The 22,551-nt window shown below is 42.2% G+C and overlaps 1 protein-coding gene across 2 annotated transcripts; it reads right to left on the minus strand.

Moving 5' to 3' along the window:
- Nucleotides 1-645: 645 nt before the first annotated feature.
- On the minus strand, nucleotides 646-22,551 carry GOLM2 (golgi membrane protein 2). 2 transcript variants are annotated; one of them, XM_084293205.1, is made up of 10 exons: nucleotides 22,020-22,551; nucleotides 16,443-16,497; nucleotides 15,345-15,447; nucleotides 14,301-14,391; nucleotides 13,013-13,157; nucleotides 12,058-12,138; nucleotides 11,592-11,690; nucleotides 9,995-10,168; nucleotides 6,188-6,355; nucleotides 646-2,068 (listed from the first exon to the last, which is right to left on the minus strand). In XM_084293205.1, exons 1-10 carry the CDS (start codon nucleotides 22,344-22,346, stop codon nucleotides 1,995-1,997), a joined length of 1,317 nt encoding a protein of 438 aa, XP_084149331.1. In that variant the 5' UTR covers nucleotides 22,347-22,551; the 3' UTR covers nucleotides 646-1,994. The 2 variants fall into 2 exon arrangements, with proteins under 2 accessions (XP_084149331.1, XP_084149332.1); XM_084293206.1 differs by lacking the exon at nucleotides 6,188-6,355.

The raw sequence follows: 22,551 nt of genomic DNA on the forward strand, positions 1-22,551 counted from the left end.
TATTCAGTGCCAGAGGTTCTGCAGTTGTAGTCACTGCACGTGAAGCTCACTCTCGGCTTAAAAAGTTCCAGGCAACGTATGCTTCTGCTGCCTTCCAAGCTTATTTTTTATCATATTCAGGTCACGTAGTGAGTTCTCTACCTCATGCCCCATCCCAGAAGTTGGCCTTTATCAAACAGCTGTAACCACTGCTGGTGTGCCAGAATACCTCAGCTTTGGTGAAGGCCCCAATTAATCCAACTCTCAAAAGTCAAAATCACCTTGACTTATGCTTTTGCTGCAAAAGAAAAAAGCCAGAAAGCCTCACAAACTTTGAACAACTTAATTTATTAGAACCCATATACGTTGCTTTCATTAGAAGAATCAAGTTAACACCTAATTCAGGGCGAAATTACATTAAGACAAACAAAAAGTTGCAGTGGTCAAATACAGTATTTACTGAAGACTGCTATTCTTAGGATCCTGGTACAGGTTTATACTTACTGTGTGGTATTAGTACGGTGTCTAATTCGGAGCAGGTTCAGCATTTTATTTTTAACTGAAAGGATATCACACCATGCAAAGGGCTATCCCCCCCATCTGCCTCCCACAAGTATGATGTAATGAAGAGCTCAAGCCTTAAACAAAACAACAAAACCCTTGAGATGCATCACCAGAATTTGAAATTTTTATTTCTTGTATACTGAAGATTCATTAGAAGAATATCCCTATAGCTAAAAAAAAAAAAAAAAAAAAAAAAAGTACAACTTTTGAAATTTAATAGGTCCACTGAAATGACATCAAGCAAACCTTAGCTGTTATTTGAAATTGGAACCTGAGTGCAGAGATAAAGTACAATCACCCACGTCAAAGGTCCTATAATTTCTTTTCACAGTAGCCCTTTTGGAGAAGCAGGTTGGGTTAATAACCTTAATTTCCTCTACTGTACATCAAATGAATCATTTCCATAAAATTCAGAAAGTGCTTAAACACATAATACAAAAAGTATCTAACTTACAAACTCGTCTGAGATAGAACCACAAAACATGGAACGTGGCAGATGTCGAGAGAGATCTGTATCAAAGTATTAAATTGTAAATTAACTCGAGTGAGTGTGACGCAGGATGGAGGCTCTTGAAACAGTGAAATGGTGGCTACAACTTACTTACTGAGGGGAGGGGTGTTCCTTCCAATAAAGTTCCTACGAAGCTGATGTAAACTTGTCTTTGTTTCTCACTATAACACTTGCCCTTTTTTTAACACGTACACAAAAATTTCCTACGAGCTGTGTTGAATTATCTATATTACCTTCTAAAATAAGATATTAAACAACTTTTTTCAGGATGTATCGAATTACTGAAATTCTACTCTCACTGATTTCCAGCTGTAGCTATGAGTTTTGGTCACTGTATATTAGACTTAAAATGGTACTTGCTTCTGAGGACTACTTCACTGTCGTATCTTTCCTCAGTTACATTAAGGAAGGAGCAACTTTTTTAAACATTCAGTTTTCATTCTCAACTGATAGCTCACCTGCAAAATACAAAAACACAGCACTCATGAGAAAAGCGGAGTATTTTTGCTCATACAGGTATTACCGTAGAAAAGGAGTCCTTTGGCTGTACATTGTTTCCACAGTGTCTTTGTTACATGAGATACAAACTGTACAAGTTCTCCAGTTTACAAAGTTTTCTAATTTGCAGAAACAGCTCAGCCCATATTTATAATATTGGTTTCAGATGAAAAGATTCTTACAGGTAAGGTACAGTCGAAGTAATTGGCTCAATGTAACAACAGAAATGTAGTTTTAATACAATTTGCAATAGTACAACTATGTACATATGTACACAACCGCTTCCTTCTGTTATTTCACTAACTTTGAGTATACTTATCGTATTTTTTTATCAGTTTCTTTTAAAGTATGAAACACTGAAGTAAAAATGGTTCAGTTTGCAGCACTTCAAGTTCTTCAGTTGAGATCTCTTCTCATCTCCATTTCCTGTTTAATTCAAGCTTTAAAGAACACCATCACCGAAGCGTGGCTTGCCGTAATCGACGAGGTCATTCTGTAGATCTCTTTCTTCATCATCTGCAATTGAAATATTCAGACCAAATCTGATGTGACACTACTGAAACAGATATTTGAATGCGCTTTCTACATCCACATTGAATCGGCTTTGTCTGGTTATGGGAATGAAGTCATCAGGGGAAATATGGAGGACGCATATGGGCTTGCAATTACAAGTCCAGCTGTCAGCACTTTGGGAGTTGTCCCCTCTGAAAAACTGTGACTTCACACTATTTAATATCCTTGGCTTTATTACAACTGTGTTTCACAGATTTATTGACTTAAGAGATCGTAGAACTTGTTAAACTTACTACTGTAATTTGAGTATTCCTTTAAATGTTTCAAACTCTCCCACCAAAACCCAACCACAAAGTCAACTACTTTGAAAAGTTGTATCACCAACTTTTAACCCATTCTAGAGTTAAAACACTGTAAGATTTTACAAAAATGTTGAGTACCTCATGCAACTTGCATAGAGAAGTCATTATGACTCTCCTCCAGGTCCCTGAATAGATCGCAAAGGAGTAAGGTAAGGCTTTTCCCACCTGCTTGCCAGGTTTGAAAAATGGTATCCTCCCATTTCTATCATGTGGCACCTTTCTCAGGGAAGGCTTTTTTTTTTTTTTTTTTTTTTTAAAAAAAACGAAATGCTCAAATTGACTTTGCTGTCACCATTTTTACATTCTGCTATCTTGCATCTCAGGCTTGAGTGTAAAATTTGAAAACAGACTTAAAAACGTAAAAAGCAGCCCTCTACCTTTCCAAACCTCTTATCAATGGAGATCTGTGATCTCTCTCTCAGCCTTGCTGAGGAATCAGCAACACGTTCCTCACCACCCCTCTTCCCAACTGAAAGAAATCCATCTTGTCTGGCCACCACAGGATGAATAAATAGCCCTCCAGCCAAGACGCGTACTCCTGAATGTGTAGTTCAGCCAGGAAATACACAGCAGCAGGGATGAGAGCACAGCAGGGGCAATGCAGGGTAAGCAGTCCTGCAGCTGATGCAGAGTGGCCAATTTGGGAGTGCCACATCTTTTCCAGCTGCGTTTGGTTCACCGTTACAGCAGAGTTTCTACTTTGTCCTTGATTGGAAGGATGAAAATGTTCCAGCTCGTCTTTCAGACCCTGAATGACCGTCTCTCTCTCTACCACTCTGTGCTACTTCTTGACCTCTTCCTGGGGTTTTAAGCCTCTGGGAAAATCAACAAATTAAAAGCAAAACCCCAAACTTGTGCATCCTCAGTGTAACCATTTACTGTAGCACATGCACAGACACACACACAAACAGAATCAGCCAAGGAAATTCACTTCAATAGTTTTTGAGAGAGATGTCTTTAAATAGATTATTCTAGCTGCCATAATTGAGGTATCTCCTCTGTGGGTCCTCAGCCTTCTTCCCTCAATAAATCAGAAAGTCCTGAAAGTTCAGTTGGTTTTAATTAAGCTTTTGCTGCATTTCAAAGCTCACGATGTCTCTTTATATTCAGGAAATATGCTTGTTCACAGGAAGGGAAAGCAAAGCTCAAGTCACTGGCATCAGTTGCATTTCTCCACAATTTCACCAAGCCTTTTACCTGAGGACGAGCTGTCTGAAGCTCTAAAACACTTCCACACGGAGTTTGGTCATCAGGCTGCAAGTGAGGCAGGTGGCCAATAGTAACCTACTCCCACCAGCAAAAGTCTTGTTAATCTATGTGACATGCTTTTGTTTGGTAATAACTACTACTAAAGCACGTGGCTATCACTTGATTTGTATCATCTTTCACCATCCAGCCACCACAAAAACAAAACAAAACAAAACACACTTCTACTACAGCAGAAGCCAACACGTGAAGTATCACTTTGCATTTCCAGCAGGTGAACTGCAATAAGAGATGCCAGACTGGATACTGACATCCACGTGAGCACACCTCCCAGATCTGTGTATTTTTCTCTGAGAATTTCAATAGAAGGCCCACACATTTCTAGTGGCAACAGAAAAACATGTTTAACCAAACTGCTCTGTTCGCACATGCCAGATGCTTTGTTCTAGCCTAATGCAGAGCCATGTGATGTTTTCCTAATAGTTTTTTCAGCAGAAATTCATTTTTTTCCCTCCCTGACCAATTATACCAACCCTTCCTCCAAAATCCCCACAATTCCACCTTCTCCTCCTCTACAAACAAATTAAGTGCACAAGCTGATGCAGACTTTCTCTAAAACGCTGCTCCTGGCAGTTCCACCTTCCAGGCTGCTTGACTTGCACGGGAACAAGTCATTAGGAAACAAGATAAGAAAGGTTTGGAAAATTAACTCTGAGGTTGTAACGTATGCTGCTCAGACTATTCAGGAAAAGGCTTCCTGAGGCCACTCTTCAATCTTTACTACAAGATACAGAATCTATTACATCTACACGGATATAAAGAGGGGTTGGTCAGAACAAGCCCACATTTAAAGCCAGCAGAGCAGTGAGCTGCGAGGTGTCACATCAAAATGTGAAAGTTTTGAGACCACTTTCAATTGGAGCTTTTTTTAAACTTCCCTTGCATAGCGAGCGATGTAACCACAACCTCTGTGGTTTGGAACAAGTTTCTACCCTTTAATACTCTATCGGACCCACCCATTTGTAAGAGGCACGCAGGGTGCCCTTCAGGGCCCTGGGAGCAGTTTACCACCTGCAGGATATTCGCTCTGGGCTGGGAGGCAGCAGGAGGGGAACGGCAGCACCACGAGGGCAGCGGCTGCCCAGGACAGCGCTGAGCCGCAGGCAGGTGAGCAGCCGGGCATCTGCTGCGTGCTAGAGGGAACCAAACTAACAAACAAAAAACCAAGAAGTGCCCACAGGACTGCCTGGATGTGCAGAGCACAGGGTGGACACACAGCCAGGCACAGCACACCCCACACAGCACACCCCGCTTTCCTTCCCAGGACAGAATCGTAATCGTTAGCAGCAAGTCTCCTACATCCATGGCACATCATCAGCAAGAGGCCGCCTGTACTTCTGTACGTTCATTTGGAAGCTGGCTTTAACGAGCAATTTACAACCTCATAATAACCCATCCAGAGGAACAGACATGAGTAATCAAGAGTGACTAAAATCCCCTGCTACAGCTTTGAGCAAAAAGTGTAACAAAACAGACCACATCATCTGGAGCACAGTTTTCATTTTCATCAGTAAGTTAATTAATTGCCCAGGGTTCTGATCCACACTTTTCTTTTGCTTGTTCATGAGTTTCAAACTACCAGCCTAGCCAAAAAATGCTTACACCGCATAGCTAGATGCACGCCCACAGAAGTTAGGTGCTTTTTATCAGCTTTTTCCATTAATTATGCCTAAAACAATAATGAAAAAATTGTCTGAGAAACTACCAGTTAAAAAGCTTGCGTTACAAGGATCAAAATCAGGGGACACATAGAACTTCAGAGTTACTTCCCCCCCCCCCCCCTTTATTTTGCATTACCTCCTTAATCAGCAATAAATGTTTGCTTAAACATTTCCAACCCTGCAGACATGCAAGCCCTTCAGGAGGTATTTCCAAACAGCTACATGGAGAATGACAGACAACGTGGCAGACACACGGCAGACAAGCAATGGAGGTGATACTCTGAAGTGCATGCAGAACGAGGCGGTGAACATGCGTATACAGGTATTAGGCTAACACCAGATGAGTTCTGAGGTTTGGTTAACAAGGAAAACCAGAAGTCTGTTGAATCTGTGTACAACGCACAAAAAATTACACTGAGAATTGGTAACTGAGACTCCACCGTGTGCCACCTCTAGGCAGGTGTGACAAAATAAGCAGTAGTCAAAAAGCCACGCTTCTCTACTTGAAAATTGCTTTAGTAAGGTCGAAGACTACATTCCAGCTAGCTATACACCAGATTCTGGTGTTTAGAAAATCAAGAGATTTCAAATTTCGGAAAAGATTTTCCTAGCAAAAACTGTACACAATTCAAGTAAGCTACTGAAGCACTCTGAGAACTGCTGTAGCGTTGCTTTCAAATGGAAAGCGAGACCAAATTTTAAAAATTGCCTAAAGCTTACTTATTCCATATTAGAAATTGTTGATCAGCTAGTAGTGAGGCTTTACACAAATTCAACAAGAAAACTCAGCGTGGATTTTATTACAATGGGATGGAGACAAGGCCCAAGCTCACCTTGGACGTCTTCTTCTCCACCATCACCATCCTCTTCCTCATTGTAAGCCAGCTCAGCCTGTTTGTCTGCCTCATACTCACCCACGTTCCCATCATCCCCATTATAATCTGCCAGTTTAGAACCCTGCTGCGGATCAACAGGGGATTCATTCTCATCAAAGAATCGGCCTGCGAAGTAGGCAAAGGATTAAGTCAGAAGCAGAGAGGAAAGAAATAGAAAGTTTCCAAATGAAAGCAGACTGCAGGTTAGGATTATCGGCTGTCCGTAGTAGTTTTGGTTGGAGGAAAAGGGGCAGAAGGGAGAGTGCGGGCAGGAGGGAGAACAACGCTGTTTATGGAACACCTCCGTGGAAAAAGGATGTACTCAACCACTCGGAACTTGTCTTGTGAAATCTTCATTGCTATACGCTTCACTCTTTTGAATGCTGAAGAGCACACAGTGAAAGCTTTGTACTTGGACTTTTTCCTGAGGAGGACTGGAATTTTTCTATACAAAAACAGAGCAGTACGTTGAGCAATGTATTTCTGACTTTGTATACAGCAAATCATTTTACCAAGTGTGTATCATACTATCAAGGGTAAAAATCTAACAAAGATCTGCCTTGCACCTCTGATTTGATTTTTTTTTAACCACCTAACGAACAAGTTTCCTGTTGAGCTTTAGAAGTTTTTGAAGTGCCCTGAATTCCGCATTTCTGTCTCACACCAGAGAATTAAGAACTGGTCCAGACAGTGGTGCAATAAACTAGAAAAATGCAGGAACCATAATTAGCTGGAACTGTGAAATGCCCAGACAGCCAACCAAGTACCAATGACAGACTAAAGGTATAACATCAAGCTCAGATCCGTGTTTAATGGGATTCTAAGGAGATATGCTGAAGTCCACAGCAATTCAGTCTGCTTGTCCATTGCTTAAAGAAAGCGACACTAAACCAAGACCACAGAGGATTCAAGTCTGGAGGATTAGGTATAAATGAAAAAAAATAGGATTACAGTGAGATACAATCTGGACAGACTGGAAACGAACTGAGGAAAGAGTCTGCCAAGGCAGATGTTAAGCGATTCGTGTTGGAAACAAACACAGAAGTTAAAGAACACGATTTCAGCATCAGGATTAAAAACCAGGTTGAGGTTACAATGAACAGATGTGGAAATGAACTTCTGTCTTAAAACAGCGGTAACTACTGGTTGTGGCAGCGTAGAAAATTCAGCACAGAAACAACGACACACTGCTGCTGTGGTTTAACCCCGCTCAGCACCACACGGCCGTCTGCTCACTCCCCTCTTCCCCATGTGGTACGGGCAGAGAATCAGAAGAAAAGGTAAAACTCACGGGTTGAGATAAAGACAGTTCAGTAAGACAGAAAAGGAAGGGATAACAATTATAAAATACACAAAGCAGGTGATGCACAGTGCAGTTGCTCACCTCCCACTGATCAATGCCCAGCCCAAGCAGCAGCAGTGCCACCCCCAGCCAACCCCCCCAGCTTTCCTGTTCAGCACAGCACCTTATGGCACGGTACATCCCTCGGCCAGCTGGGGTCAGCCGTCCTGGCTCTGTCCCCTCCCAGCTCCTGGTGCAGCCCCAGCCTCCCTCCTCGCTGCCAGGGCAGTGTGAGAAGCTGAGAAGTCCTCGACTCTGTGTGCACCCTGCTCTGCAGCAACTAACCCATAGGTGTGCCATCAGCACCACTCTCACCCTAAGCCCAGTGCACAGCACTGTACCAGCAACTAAGAAGAAAACCAACTCTACCCCAGATAAAACCAGGACAAATGCTTATCCAGATGAGGAAGAAAGGCGGAAGAAACACATCTAACGCACCTCAAATGCAGAGAGACAGAAGTTTTGGTCATTTCCACAAAATAAGTAAGAAGAAACTTGATCTGTTCATAAGTGAGAAGCGATACATTATTCACTCTTCATCTCTGTGATTAACTAACCCTTGCTAATATTGCTTGTAATCTTGGACTCTGCCTTATACAAACAGGCAGAACTGTGCAATTCACCCATTAAATATAAAATGAGCTATGGGAAAAGAGCTGAATGTGCTTAACTTATAGAAAAAACAAGCCTGTAGATATACAGAAATAGTACAGCAAGAAAGTACCGATTAAGTTTAAGCTGATAGAAGGAAAGGCTAAAATATTGGAAGGATCCCAGGAAATGCAGCAAACCAACACAGACCTGCTGTGCTGGAGCCTGCACACAGCACACCTCGGCACACAGGACAGCCCTGGCAAGCTCGGGTTCCTGCTCAGCTTCAGGACGCAGCTGCTCCTTCACTACAGCACCTGCCTCCTGCTTTAAGGGTTTAGCATTTTTGCCAAACCCCAGCCATGCAACTGTCCACAATGACATGTGTGTGCTGGAGCTGGTCTCCTCTGTACCAGAGGGATGAGTTTAGCACCAGTGGACCTCTCCAAATGGCCACTGTTGATCAATCATCTAAATAAAATCTTCTAGAAACCTGGACTAGTTCATTTCTCTCTGTGACAGAGCAAAATCCTCTCCTTCGCTGTATCATTACGATGCAAGTTATTGCAAGTAAGAGTTACCACAAAGAGAAAGGGAAAATACTGATCAGTGATAATTACTGACTCTCGGGTATCCACAGCCTTCAACATTTCATTCACTGATCCTGCCTCAAAGCTAGCCCCCCCCCATGTCATTTAATTCATTACTAAGGATGACAGAAATCCATTTAAAAATGTCAACAACTGAAGTACGAAGGTCCATCCTCTCAGCTGTGGTCACTCACACAAGTGCAGGATCTTCTCAAGAAGCTCATTCAATAAACTAAACAGTCTCGCAAATCTCATGACACACATAGTGGAAGAAAAACTGAGCAAATTGCACGTTAACTTTGTATATTATTTACTGAATCACATTCATTTATTGAGTTATTCAAACACCCTCACTTTACCAGAAAGATCCATGATTGATATTAAAACAACTCAAGTCTGCCCTAATGAACTTTTTCCAGGAACAGCAGGTTGATATCCAGCTCCCACCTATCCCACCCTAGTCTTTTAGATGTCCCCCTCCACCTCCACATAAATTATAGGAGCATAGTATTGCTACTGAGATCCTAAGAAAACAGTTTGAAAATAATTTTCCTATTATGGGAACAACGGCAGAAAGATGCTACATTAAACACTCTAGGAAATACCAGTATCCCAATGTTATGCTATTAGCTGCAAGGCAGAGATGCATCTTAAAAACAATGGCACAAAGACAACCACAGACCCGTGCAAATCTTACCTGCTGTCTGCCCTATTAAGCCCCCGCAGTATTGCTACCAGCATACACAATAAGCAAATACATGATTTGCTCCTGCCTGAGAATTCTTCCTTGGGCAGACATGGAAGAGAAGGGTGCTGGAAGGTTTCCTCATGCAGAACAAACTTCTGGCCAATACGCATATACTACAAATTCCCCTCTGTAAGGGCTGAATTCTTATGATACTGTCCAAAACATCGTAGGTAAGTCAAGTAACCACATGAATATAAGTCACTCTATCATGCACGTACCAGAACTCTTAAATTAACGATCAATTTAAAGTGTAGTAGTTTCCTACAATGTTTTAAATTCCTATTAGCAACGGGTTTTGTACTGATTGGATACATATGAAAGATGACACATTATGGCATGCCTTTCCTTGTTTGTTTTAAAAACAGCCCAACATTGCATTTCTTTTCAGGCTTACTCTCCAGAAGGCCACCTGCTCTTGTGGTTCCTGTTTTCCAAACAGGCAGTAATAGAACAGATAGAACATAAAACAAAGTATATGACATGGACCAACTTACTTTGCTTCATCTTTTGCAAGTCGCCAACTTTGCTCTTTGGAAGTTTTATATGGTCAGCTTCAATTTTGTGTTCTTTCTGACCTTCCATATTTTCTCCAAAATTTAAATGCTGAAGAGAATTTGGAGGTATCTCTTTCACAGTATCAACATTTCCATCATTGGCACCATGCAAACCTACAGAATAAGGAAATGTGATCAGTGCTTATGTGGTTCCAAAAGATGGTTTTAATGCTACTGCAAAAGATAATTCATCACATTTTAATAAATAATCAATATTCAGTTGTTAGCTTCTGATCTGATTTTCAGTAAATATTTAAGTGTTTGATGAAGCCTTGAATAATTCACTTATATAATTTTTTCCTCCTGCTGATTCTGCTTTCATATTCAAAAATCTACCAAGCAACATAAAGTGTTTCAAGAGCTACAATCTGATCGGAAGGTTACGGCAGTAGGTCACAGAAGTTATGTTAAAATAAAAAGCAGAATGACAGGACTACAGAGCCAAGGAATACAGAAAACCCTGGTCTCCTTGAAATTTATGGTAACTTTCTCTTGATAAACAGTTCCTAAATTCAACAAAACAAGCATTTCACTTGCCATATTCACATTTTCTCATTAATAAAACTCAGAATGAGAGCTACCTCAAAACAACACAAAGAAATATTTAATATTCTAAATGCCAAGGCTTTCAAACATTAAATGCATATACAAACCTTGAGTTCACTGATGTCGGTATTCTAATCTGCTTATCTATCCACTACAAAAAGCAAGAAATTAAGAAATACTTCTGCTGGCTTCTTTTCAAAAGAACCAGTAATGGGCATAACTTACAAAAAAAAAAAAAAAAAAAAAACTTCCAATTGTTTGGTCATGTCACAAACACACAATGCATATGTTATAGTTTTGTTTTTTAGCAGGACAGCATTTGAACATGCCACCTGAAGCACAGAGCAGCCATAACTTAATGTTCTCTTGACATTAATACAAAGTCACTTGATCCACAAGCAGTAATTTTAAACATATTTTATATGGATTTGTGTCTATTCTAACTACAATTCTTCCAAACCCTTTCTCTGCAGCACTTCTAGTTCTCTCACATCCTAGACCTCCCACACATCACCCTAAAGTTAGCTGTTAACAGAAACAGGAGGCCACTGAGCAAGTGGTAGTACCACTGCTTAATCTCCAAGTAGATGTTCAATCGACTCCTGATGGTATGCTGAAGCTCTACCTAGTACCCTAAGCAGGTGTACTAATTTCTATCACTCTCTTCTGTCCAGTGGAGGAATCTTGAAGCACTTACTTCTGAAATTTCTAGCTGTCAAATTTGGCTGAAGTTGGTCAAAATGCTCCAAAATTACCATGTGTGTGTGGAGGAAGAAGAGATCATGTAACCAGCCACGTCAGGAGGCCAGACTAAGACTAGCCTGTAGTAACCTTGTATGCAACAGATACCAATAGTTGTTGTTCCTTTTTGTAACAACATCAAACAAGAATAAAAGGCTGGCCATGTGCACCTAATGTCCATGATAAGATAGCAGATACAAATCAGAAATTTTGCTGCAAAAGCTGACACATTTGCTAATAAGAATTTTACCTGGTGCCAGATTTGGAGCATGGGGCTGTTCAGTTGGAAGATTTACAACAGGTTGATGACCATCACTTCTAGGAGCTGAAATAAGTGGCTTCTTTAAAGCTAAAATAAAACACATTGACAAAAGCCTTAACATGAAACATGAATATATATCAGCTCTTCCTCTGACAATCTTGTAAATATATTGTTTTCTTGTTTTCAAATCACAGATTAAAATATGAAATACAAGATTTCCTGGAAAAAATATTAGAAGCACTGAGGCGCTCAGTTTTGAGAATTCAAATCTGTAACAAACAGTAAAAAAAAAAAAAAAAAAAAAAAAAAAAAAAAAAAATTTTACACCCCACTTGAACTTTACTATCATAGGCAAATTTTAAAACTTTGCATTTACTATGAAACATACAGTATTTATGCAGAATATATAACATCAAAAACCCAAACGTGAAAGTATTAGAATATTTCTCCTAACCCGTGGGAGTATCTTCAGCCTTAGCAGGGTCATTATCTTCTATTTCAGGCATGCCTGCATCTCCTCCTGTTTTGATTTTCTCTGTAAGACAAGAATAGGATGTTCTGCCTTATTAACCTTTAAGTTTTAAGGCTGAATTTCCCTCTTGTGGAAGGCTCCAAGACCAGAAAAGTCTTTCATCCACAGAAAACATCCCACATTGCTAATGCAACTACAAGACTTCTTACGCTGTTTTGCAAAGTCCCTCAAGACTGCCTTGGAGCACTGATCTCAAAGTCAGTCAGTCAGTGCAATCTTCAGAAACGGATGGGAAACAGATGCGCTGCTCTAGTTTGCTTCAAGAAGCTTGCTGGAACAGGCACTGAACCAGTACAAAAAGGTGTGGATTCAGCACTACAAGAAGCAGAAGCAAGGGGAACCCATATACTTCTTGGAATGGACTAGCAGCAGGAAACAATTATGTTAATTACTTGCTGGGTCTCCCGCACAGCTCATACAAAAAAAGGTTTCCCACTGCTCCTGGTCAGTTACCCAGCTGGAGATTTCTCACAGTGGCTTCAGTGCTCCTCACCTTGAACCACTTTCTCTGTGCATATTCCTGTTCTGCAGCAAGCCCCTTCCCCAGTAGCTCACCCCAAGACAAATTTCACAGTGAGTGGAGTGGCAATCCCCAGTTCACAACTCGCCACTTGAGGAAGGGAGATGCCAAATAAACTATGAAAATGAACACAAAACTGTGCAAGAAACTGCTTTCACAAAAGGACCCAGAAAACGGACATGACAAACTCTGGATACCTGTAAACTCTAACTTAGTACAGTGACATGGAGCTAATCAAGTTATCTAAGTCTAATAACACATTGCTCTGCTTCAGAGAAACACATGATTCTGTACGACAGCAAAGGACGCAACACTTTTGGCTCATTATCTATCACAACTGACAAAAAAAGGAAATACCTTTGCCGTTTACAACATGATCTGAAGGCTGCTCATTCTTTTCTGCATTTTTATCTTCTGTCTCTGTAACAGTCTTAGATATTGCCTGGTCATCACTATTGGGATTTACTTCAGTATCTTTACTGGCTTGAATTTTCTGCGTGGCCTGTTAGAACAAATTAATAAGAAAACAACATGAAGCATATCCCTGAACGTTCATTAACAAACTCTCTCAAATTTAAGATTACTTTGGGCAAGCAAAATCATACTTATAAATTAGATAATCATCTAAGCAAAAAGAGAATTCCTTTACATATGAATTTCATTCTGGAGGGTAGGAGCTGAGATTCTGGACACATAAAATGTAAAATATTTCTTGGTTGTATAACATTTACATTGGCATACGTACAACAGCTGAACCATTCATAATTTGTGAATAACAGAGTTAGCCCAAAAGAATAGAAAGGAAACCTTTACCGTTCCACAACACATTAGTTTTAATTGCACTAGAACAGATAACCTTGGAAAGTTGTTTTCATAGGCGCTACATTTGCTAGCATTCTGCCTCTAGCAGGAAGATACCACTTGTAATCTATAAATAAACAAAACTACATGGGCACACAGAGAAAATTACTATGGTAAAAGGAATGAAGGCCAACTCAGCTCTTACACACATCACAGACTGGTGAAGGTATCATTGGCCTTAAACCTAAGGTCACATACTTAAAAACAATTCTAGCTTTAAGGGACGATCTCAGTGAAATCTACTTGAAGTCTGACTTATTTGAAATGCTTGTAAACAGAGACTAAACAAGAACAGAAGTCTTCAGAAAAGTATATTATTTCATCTGTTTGTAGGAAAGAGGCTAACACTCTACTGACAGCTTGCAGCATATAATTGCACACTTGACACCATTTAAACACTATTGATATTTGCATCACATTAGCACTAGAGGCCTCAGAGCTCAAGCTCCCCTTTGCAATAACCTGTACAAGAACACAGATCCTACCCTGCAGAGCTACAAAGCAATATCCATTTTACAGAGAAAAAAATAAAATCCAGAGTGGTGGTGTCATGCAGGAAGGCTGTAGCAGGCCAGAGAATTAAGCCTCATCTTCAAGGCTCAGTTCAATGACAGCAAAACATGCAGATGGCCTTACACTAATATCCACCTAGGGCTGCTCAGTACCATGTTTAACCAAAAGTTAGAGGAGAAACGTGCACGCCCTCCAATATATCTGAACTTCTGAGTTAGGAACCTGCAGACTTTGGGCTCTTCTAATTCAAAGAAATGTAATCGTGCATTACCTTTTGTTCCCGTGCAATTTGGTCCATTAATTTCTTTATGTTTTCTTCATGTTGCAGTCTCATTTCCTTGATCTGCTGCCCACACTGGAGACTTAATTAGAAACGCGTTATCAGTCATATTTCATTTGGTTCATATTATATGTTATATTTGCTCTCTCATAAATAAAATACGGGGAAAAATGAAGTGGAACAAAAACCTAAACTAGAATAGTCTGTCCAAAAACCTTCTATGTGGAATAAGGCATGTGGAATGGAAATGGACTGAATACAGAAAAAAAAAAAGCAGAACTGGAAAAAAATAGGGACAAAGCAGAAAAACAGCAAGATAACAAACGTGTCTTGAAGACATTTCCTCCGAAACCTGGAAAGCAACCGAAAATTCAAGCTTCACAGTTAATCTGTCATCAGCACATATTTATTCCACTTGGAAAGTAATACATCTTCCGTGGCTGTCAACACAGAAGATGCACAACTACTACTATCACTTACTGCTACCAACTCAAATAACAAGATCTGAATGACACAGCTAGATGTCCCAACTTCTCTAACAAGCCACAGAGAGATCCACACAATTCACAAAGTTCTCATCTCCCACAAACCTGCAAATACTCTACAGAGCACACACAGAAACAGGTATGTACTTTTTTTTGGCGAAAGTTTCAAACATTTTCTGTGTTAATCTTCTGCACTCCCTAGGGCTTCAGGAGTAATTTTTCTCCTTGCTTCTTTAACATACTTGAAATTCCAATTCTACGTAATGCTTTCAACTTCAGTTCAATAAATTACACTTTTAGGAAGACGGCAATTAACAACCCTACCGGCTTCCAGAATGCTGTTGATTAAACTCTTCCACATATTTGTTAACTAAGATCTCAACATTAATAATAGAACTTCAAAATCAAACAACTAGCTGAGTCAAAGTCCCATCATGAATGGGTACGCTCAAATTTGAGGATTAACAGGAATACGAGTAACTTGTGCTATTTAATGGACCTTTATCACATACACGCAAATCTACCATTACTAACGTTCTTGAGGACATACCTGTCATACTCCAGTCTCCTTGTAAGGTAAGTATTGTTCTTCTTGTACTCGTGAAGCTGATCTTCCTGACGAATGAATTCCTGGCGTAACTCTGCGAGTTGTTCTAGATCAAAAAGCAAAAACTAACATGAATGTACAGCTGTAACAAAAAAAAATGCCCTGTGGCAGATACAACTTTTAATATCGCTACTTAAGTTAAAAACTTTCTCGATTTTTTTCTTCTACATAAAGATTCTTAAACTAATTTGAAAAAGATGCCAACTTGCTTATGCCAGATGTCAATACAGATTACAGAACAAATCTTCTGATACTATGACTTAAACTAAAAGAAAATGAACTGTTCTTTACCTTTTCATTCAGAAAACTTACACAACACTAGTTCACCTATCTGTTGAAAATTTCTCCAATTTTCTGAAACAAATCTGTTATTCTGAATAACGCAAAATTTCCATTATGTTATTGTTTTTCCACAATAAATGTAAAAAGAGGTACTTTCACACCATCCATGGAAATCGTACATTTCCTGTCTTCACAAGGAACTGTTCTAAAGGTTCTTCCCCCTGCTTTTAAGTATACAAATAAGTGTTTAAACTCCCTACTATTTTAAGCTGCGGCTCTAAAGCTACAGGCAGAAGTGTCAAGTATGCCGTCTGCAGGCATGTACAAAGTTTGGCAGTAGCTGGTCTAGGTTTCTCCAAAATCAACACAGTAAGATACACAGACGTGGTTACAATGTCTGTAATAACAGCCTAAAAAGATGCTTTCTGGTCCTCTTCTAACCCAGCATTAGTATCACAGCATTGCTGATCCAACTCTACTGCACTGCGTAGCTGGTCACGAAAGCAGCTGTAGGATCTTGGGAGCAAGCCGTGCCAGGACACACCATCCTTCTGCAGCCAGTGGAGCAAAGTCTGCGAGGGCCAACCCTACACTTATAGCCAGACTAGATAACCAACGAGCATCATGAAATTTCAGATTATGCAATCTTCCAAGCATCATTCAATCTTTCATTTAAGCTGCATTCTGCAGTACCTCACCAATTACAAAACATGCAGCTTCACAGTCTGCAAAAACACAGTTTGGCCTTAAATTCCTTACCCTTTAAACGATGTATGTCTGCCATCTGATATGATATATTGTTCTGCAGCTTAATCTGAAAGGAAGAAACAGTTATATGAATACAGGAAATCTCTGGCAAAGTAGAGAGGGTTTACACAGTTTAGACTGTAAAGACTGAGGTACATTTGAATTCATTCTTTTTTCATTGTGAAAATGTGTAAAGAATCATCAGGATGACATATAAAAAGTTCTTGCAAATGTAAATAATGTATATTTAGTTATCTGTAAGTGATAACATCAACTTAAATATTTAGGCTTTGCTAGGAAGGAAAAAATCTGCCTTTTTCTGAAAAAAAAAAAAAGCAAAAAAAAAAAAAAGCAGATTTTGCCAGGGCTAAAATTAACACACTGAATTCTGATACTGCAACGGGGCCCGCGAATTCCCAGAGTCAAAGCCTAAGTATAGAAGAAGTATATAAAAATAGGCAAGCAGCATCATAAGCAAAAACAATGTTTCACCTTATGTACGCTTAAAGTAAATATTTAATGTGATGCTAGGTAAAACTTGTATCACAAATTATTCTTTTAAGAGAGAAGCTGACAGCAGTGGACTTCCACAACAGCTTTTAATTTGGTATTCTTAGTAAGGAAAAAAATAGCAGTTCAGTAAGAAATGCATGTACACAAAGTCATCAAGGAAAGATGCTTCCTCTTGCTCTTACACAAAGACAAAAATAACAGAGGCAAAATGCAGATATAGAGAGCGTACTGAGAAAGGGTGAAAAAAAATATCTATGACCACCATCAGGCAACACGGATTCTGTCATCATTTCTCTTTGTAGCTTCATGACTGATGTAAAGGATAACTCCAAAAGGGTGCTGAGACAGGGCCGTCATTCCTGGGTTACAAGGCCAGGACTACCTCTTGGAGCAGCAAAGACCGCATGCAGTTAACTTAAAAAAAGGCAAAGCAAACAAACCAACAAAAACCAACAGAAAGCTTGGCCATCAGTATTTTCACACACAGCTTTGGTGCCATCTCAAATCCAGTTGTCTTTGCTTTTGAGAAGCTCCCTTTCCTACTCCACAGCGGGGTAGAGGCACGCAGCCCCGGAGGGGACGCACACAGGCTGCTGTGTTCCCCCTGGGTGCCGAGCCAGTTACCTGCATTTCCTGCCAAAACAAATGCAGCCGAATGCCCTTCCTTCCTTAGGACTTCCTCCACCCACCTCCAGCTTCCCTTTTTTCAAACCTTTTGTTTCTTTAACACCGTGTCAGTGACTGTGTTTGCCTTTTTTTTCTATATACGAGAGGCACTCCAGCTCTGATTGCCCCAGGGCGGTTACAACTTCAGGAGCTACAGCCACGCCAGACCTGCTGAAATGGGGATTTTCTGCAGGACACCCCACACAAAGGCTTAACGGGGTACAGGGACATCTGACCCGTAAAGGGGGAACTGTCTCTGTTAACAGGAGTTTGACTTGTAGATAGATAGCATCAGTTCTATCACACAGTCCTTCATTTTGACAATTTCGAGTTTCAGAGAAAAGTGACAGGATTTATAGCCCAAACAGCTTAGCTGACAGCAAATGTCCCCAATCAGAGGGACAGAAGCAGCAGCAGCTTTGTATGATTCATGGGAGCTGTTCCACCTACACATGCAGAGAACCCACTCCACAACCATGGCACAAGCCCAGTTCTTTCAGATCTGTGTCCTCCTGGAATCCAGACCCACTTTCACCGTCCGTATTTCTCAGTGGCTTCTCAGATCCTTTCCAGAGCAGTTGGGAAGTGTAAAAGAAATCGTTGGAGCTAATTATATGCAAAGGCAACGCTTCCAGTGCTGTCCAAATTGTAACAGTCTCTTCATATAAAGAAAAGAAAGTTATAGACACGCCGGAGCTTATGTCTACACATTTATTGCAGGACTGAACACAGGTGGTAACCGCTTCCCCATGAAACAAGTACACATCCACCCGTATTTCCCTGTGAGTCATTTCTTTCTCTAGGGCAAACGCCCTCCGAACTGCCTGCTGAAGCAGCACAGGAGGTGTCCGTACCCCTCTGGCTCGCTTCAGGCCCCTGGGCATTCCCCATGCATTGCTGTGGCACATGCTGGAGCAGCACACCGCAGCTCCTTAAAAGACTGACAGCACAAGGGGCTGTGCTCTGCAGTTCCATGATCCTTCTACTAGGAATTGTCCAGTGCCTTTTTCAGAACAGCCAGTGCTTCCATCAGGCAATTACCACAGCCTCGAGGTGCGGTATTTGTCATGCTAATGATCAGGAACACGCGGGGAGGTAGGAGGAGGCACTCACCACCACTGCTGCAGAGTACACCCTTGCAAACTGAGGAGCCACCAACAGGCTTTGGCAAAAAGGAACCCAGCCAGCTGCTTCTGAGGACGTTTCATTAGACAGTTTCATCCCATTGAGCAGCACTTCTAGGCACTGGCTAAGGGGCAAGGATGTGTTACACACCCAGCACAGCTTTGGAATGAACAAGGCGTGCTCCTAAGAGCTGCAACAGCAAACACAGAGATACGAACCCCTACACGCTGGATGGCTGCCATCTGGGAGCTCTCCACCACGAATTCCTGCCATTCAATCATTTTACTGAGCTGACAGCAAAGGGATGAGTAAAACTATGAACAATGCATCCTCCTGGTGTGCTGCAAACAAGTATGAAAGGCTCAGGACTCCCAAATGCTGTGAGCCACTGCAGCCACCTGCCTCCCCAAGAGTTCTCCGCTTTGTTCCAGGGCCCAGCAACCATCACAGGGTGACAGGGAAAGAGAATTCCCAAGAAGCCAGGTCTCGTTAGTAGAAAGAGGGTGATTTATAGCTGCTGCCTCCACTGTGGATGTTACCAATCACTGTTCAAAATCCGAGCTTCTGATCACTGCCACGTTCCGCCACAGCTCCTTTTCTTTACCAAGCCGTTCTTTTTTACCAAGGTCTTTACCAAAGTTTTCTTTTCTCAAGGTGTTCTACAGTACCTTTGTGAGATTTGCAAGGCCGTAGTTCTGGAAGGCCTAAATACAGTGGGTAAAGAACGGCTCAAACTAGATTTACAATCAGTTGTTCTCCAGCTTCCAGTGCACCAAAATAAAACGTTCAGCTGCATTTCAAGGGGTCATCTTCATGGCAGCCTCTAGAGACATTTAGGAGTTTCCTCCTTTGCCTCTCAGCTTTCACACCTCGTGAGCAGCAGGTGCTGCCTTACCGCAGTTCAAACTTTGAGTGTGTGTGGGTTTTGTGGGTGTGGTTTTGTGTTTTTTTTTTAAAAAAACAAGACACGAAGCCATTTTATTATCTTTGGTTTTCGTTCTTATGACAGATCTACGTTCTGGTGCAGTGTGACTGGCTCGTTATGCGTGCAGAAGGAGGGAGGAGAGAGGCAGGGGTTTGGGCTCGGCTGCAGATATCACTGACCTAGGAGGAAGCTGATGGAAGAAATTCAGGTTGCCTCTGCACTGGAAAATGCACGGTTGATTTGCGTGACCACCAAAGAACCTCTTTAAAAGATGAAGGAGCACAAAGCAGAACTGACGCTGTGACAGGCACCAGAGGGGCATCTTTCAAACGAGTTTGCTATGAAACAAACCTAGATCTGTTGTGATCTCCTGACAGCCCAGGAGTTACCAGTGTTGGTGCTTTATTATAGCTCCCATATTCCACTAGTGGGCTAGGATCATTGGAATAGCTTGTTCAAAGAACATCTTTGCCAAATTCTGTTCCAAGATAAAAAAGTTCTCAGTCAAGTCTTTTGGTCAGGTGCTTTATCCATACTCTGCATTTGTTTCAGTAACAGATCTTTTGACTGTTTCATTCTCTAAACTACAGTCACTTAAAGGTTTTTCATCTTTTTGGTTAGTTGATTGGCTTTAAATTAGGGTATAAGCCACTGAGAACATGAGTTCAAAGAGGAGGAAAAGAAATGGCCAGTGACTGGTTACGAAAAAAAAACATACATCAATAAAAATAACTGTGAGGTTCATTAGTCTCATCTCTTTTGCTACCCTCCAGCTCTGCCCTGCAAGATGCCAGCCCGAAAGCATTCCCAGAGCAGCCAGGTTCACAGAGAACAAAGCGGTCAGCACACGCAGCTCAGCAGCACCTCCAGTTGTATTCTGCATCAGCGGGCTTCCAGTGATTCTCATGAGGCACCCTGACCTTCACTGGCATTTTGTCTCCTGGAGTCCTGCAGCACAGTGCTAGCCATGAATTCTTACCATTTTAGTATCCACGAGAGCCCAAGGAAGGGCACTCCAGCACGTAATTAGGTGCTGTGATGGACACCCCCAGTGTTTTCAACCCACTACTATTTGTGGATGCTTGCTTTTATTGGAGAGGACACTGAACACCTAACCCTACCTACCCTCACTATTTGGGTATTAATGCTCAATTAAAAACAAACACAGAACACATCGGTTTAGGAGACTGTAACCAGTTCTCTGTCTTTTACAAGGGTAATCACCTTTGTTACAAACCTAACCGCTTTAATGCCAGCACAACAGTTCAGCTTCTTTTACTTGCCACAGACTAATACTTTCATGCCTGTGTAAAATACTTATTCATAGATTAAAGCAGATTTTATGGCGTCACAATATGTTCGTCACAACGCGTTTAATTTGTATTTACTTCCAATGGAGAGCACTGGTATCTACCATTACATACCTCATCTGGGTTTTTATCCCAATCTCTCAGGAATCCAATCAGAAAAAAATACATTAAAAAGAAATCACGTTTGTTGAACACACGATAGCTTAGTGCTAATGGCTAGCAGGAAAAAAAAAAGAACACATAACTTCGATACAAACTAAAACAACTTGAAAGACTTGGTAGTTCTCCCAACTTACTTCCTGATAATTAGATTAAGACGTGTAACTGTTTACTTTCTATGACAAAGAAATGTATTTTCTTACCCTGCTCATTAAAAGTATGATATTAAATGGCCAGAAAAACAAACTCAGCCAGTGATAAGCCTGACAGGGTGGTATTTCCATAAATTCTAATGTGATAAAGTGTTCAGTTAGACGCTATAATTACGAACTGTATGCAAATGAAGCACACGCTGCCATGCACATGGCTGAGAAAAAGAGAACTTGTCTGCTCCCTACCGCAGGCTTAACTCCTCTTAACTCAGGGCAATAGCTCTGAAAGCGGGCCAAGGAAACTTGATGCACTCCCTCATTCTCCTTTCCACAAGGAAAGGAATTCCCAGGCCACGTCCACAGAGCAGGGCAGGCTGAGTTTCCTGTTGGCGTGGCTAGGAGCAGTGACACGTTATGTCAGCAGCACAATTTTTTTTCCACGTACACGCTGGCTGCAGCAGAACCAGAGGCCGGCGGGCGAGGGGAGCTGAGGTGCAGCCACAAGCTGGAGGTGCTGCAACCGCACAGACACCCGGCCCTGCGGAGCAGCGAGCTGGGGCTCTGCTTTTAAGGCTCTGCACAGCTCCCTGACTGCTCAACACCGACTGAACAAACCCAGGAGGCAATTAACAAAAAAAATTAACAAGAGACGTCTGGAAAATGGAGTTTTGGCAGCTCTCAGCACCAACGGGCCCGCAGCCCCTGTTAATGCAGCGCTGCCCCCCTGCCCCGGCCGTACCTTGCTGTCCTCGCACTGCTTCACCTGCCCGTCGCGGGCCTGCAGCTGGCTGCTGAGGTGGCTGTAGTCGGCCTCCTTCTGCTCCAGCTGCTTTCTGTGCGAGTCCACCTTGCCCAGCAGGTCCGAGTTGCGCCTCTCCAGCCGCCCGCGGGCCACCTCGGTGCGCTGGGCCTGGCTCTGCAGCTCGGCCAGCTCCTCCCGCAGCAGCGCCTGGCGGGACGAGGCGCTCCAGCAGTTGAAGGCGAGCACGGCGATGACGGCCAGCAGCGCCACGAAGACGAACGAGGGCAGCCGGCCGCCCCTGCGGTTGGCCCCGAAGCCCACCATGGGGGAGGCCGCGGGGCGGGGGCGTCGCCGCTCGCCGCCGCCTCCGCCTGAGGGGAACCGCGGCCGGGGCCGCTCTGCCCCCGCTGCCGGGGCTCCCAGGCGCCGACTCCGGCCGGGCCGGGGACCGGGGCGCTGCCGGGGATGGGGCCGGGGACGGGGCCGGGGACGGGCCGCGGAGCCGCGCTGGCGGCGCGCCGCCCACCCC

The sequence above is a fragment of the Netta rufina genome (assembly GCF_964035555.1).
Source record: "Netta rufina genome assembly, chromosome: 11".
In the NCBI taxonomy this organism is placed as follows: domain Eukaryota; kingdom Metazoa; phylum Chordata; class Aves; order Anseriformes; family Anatidae; genus Netta; species Netta rufina.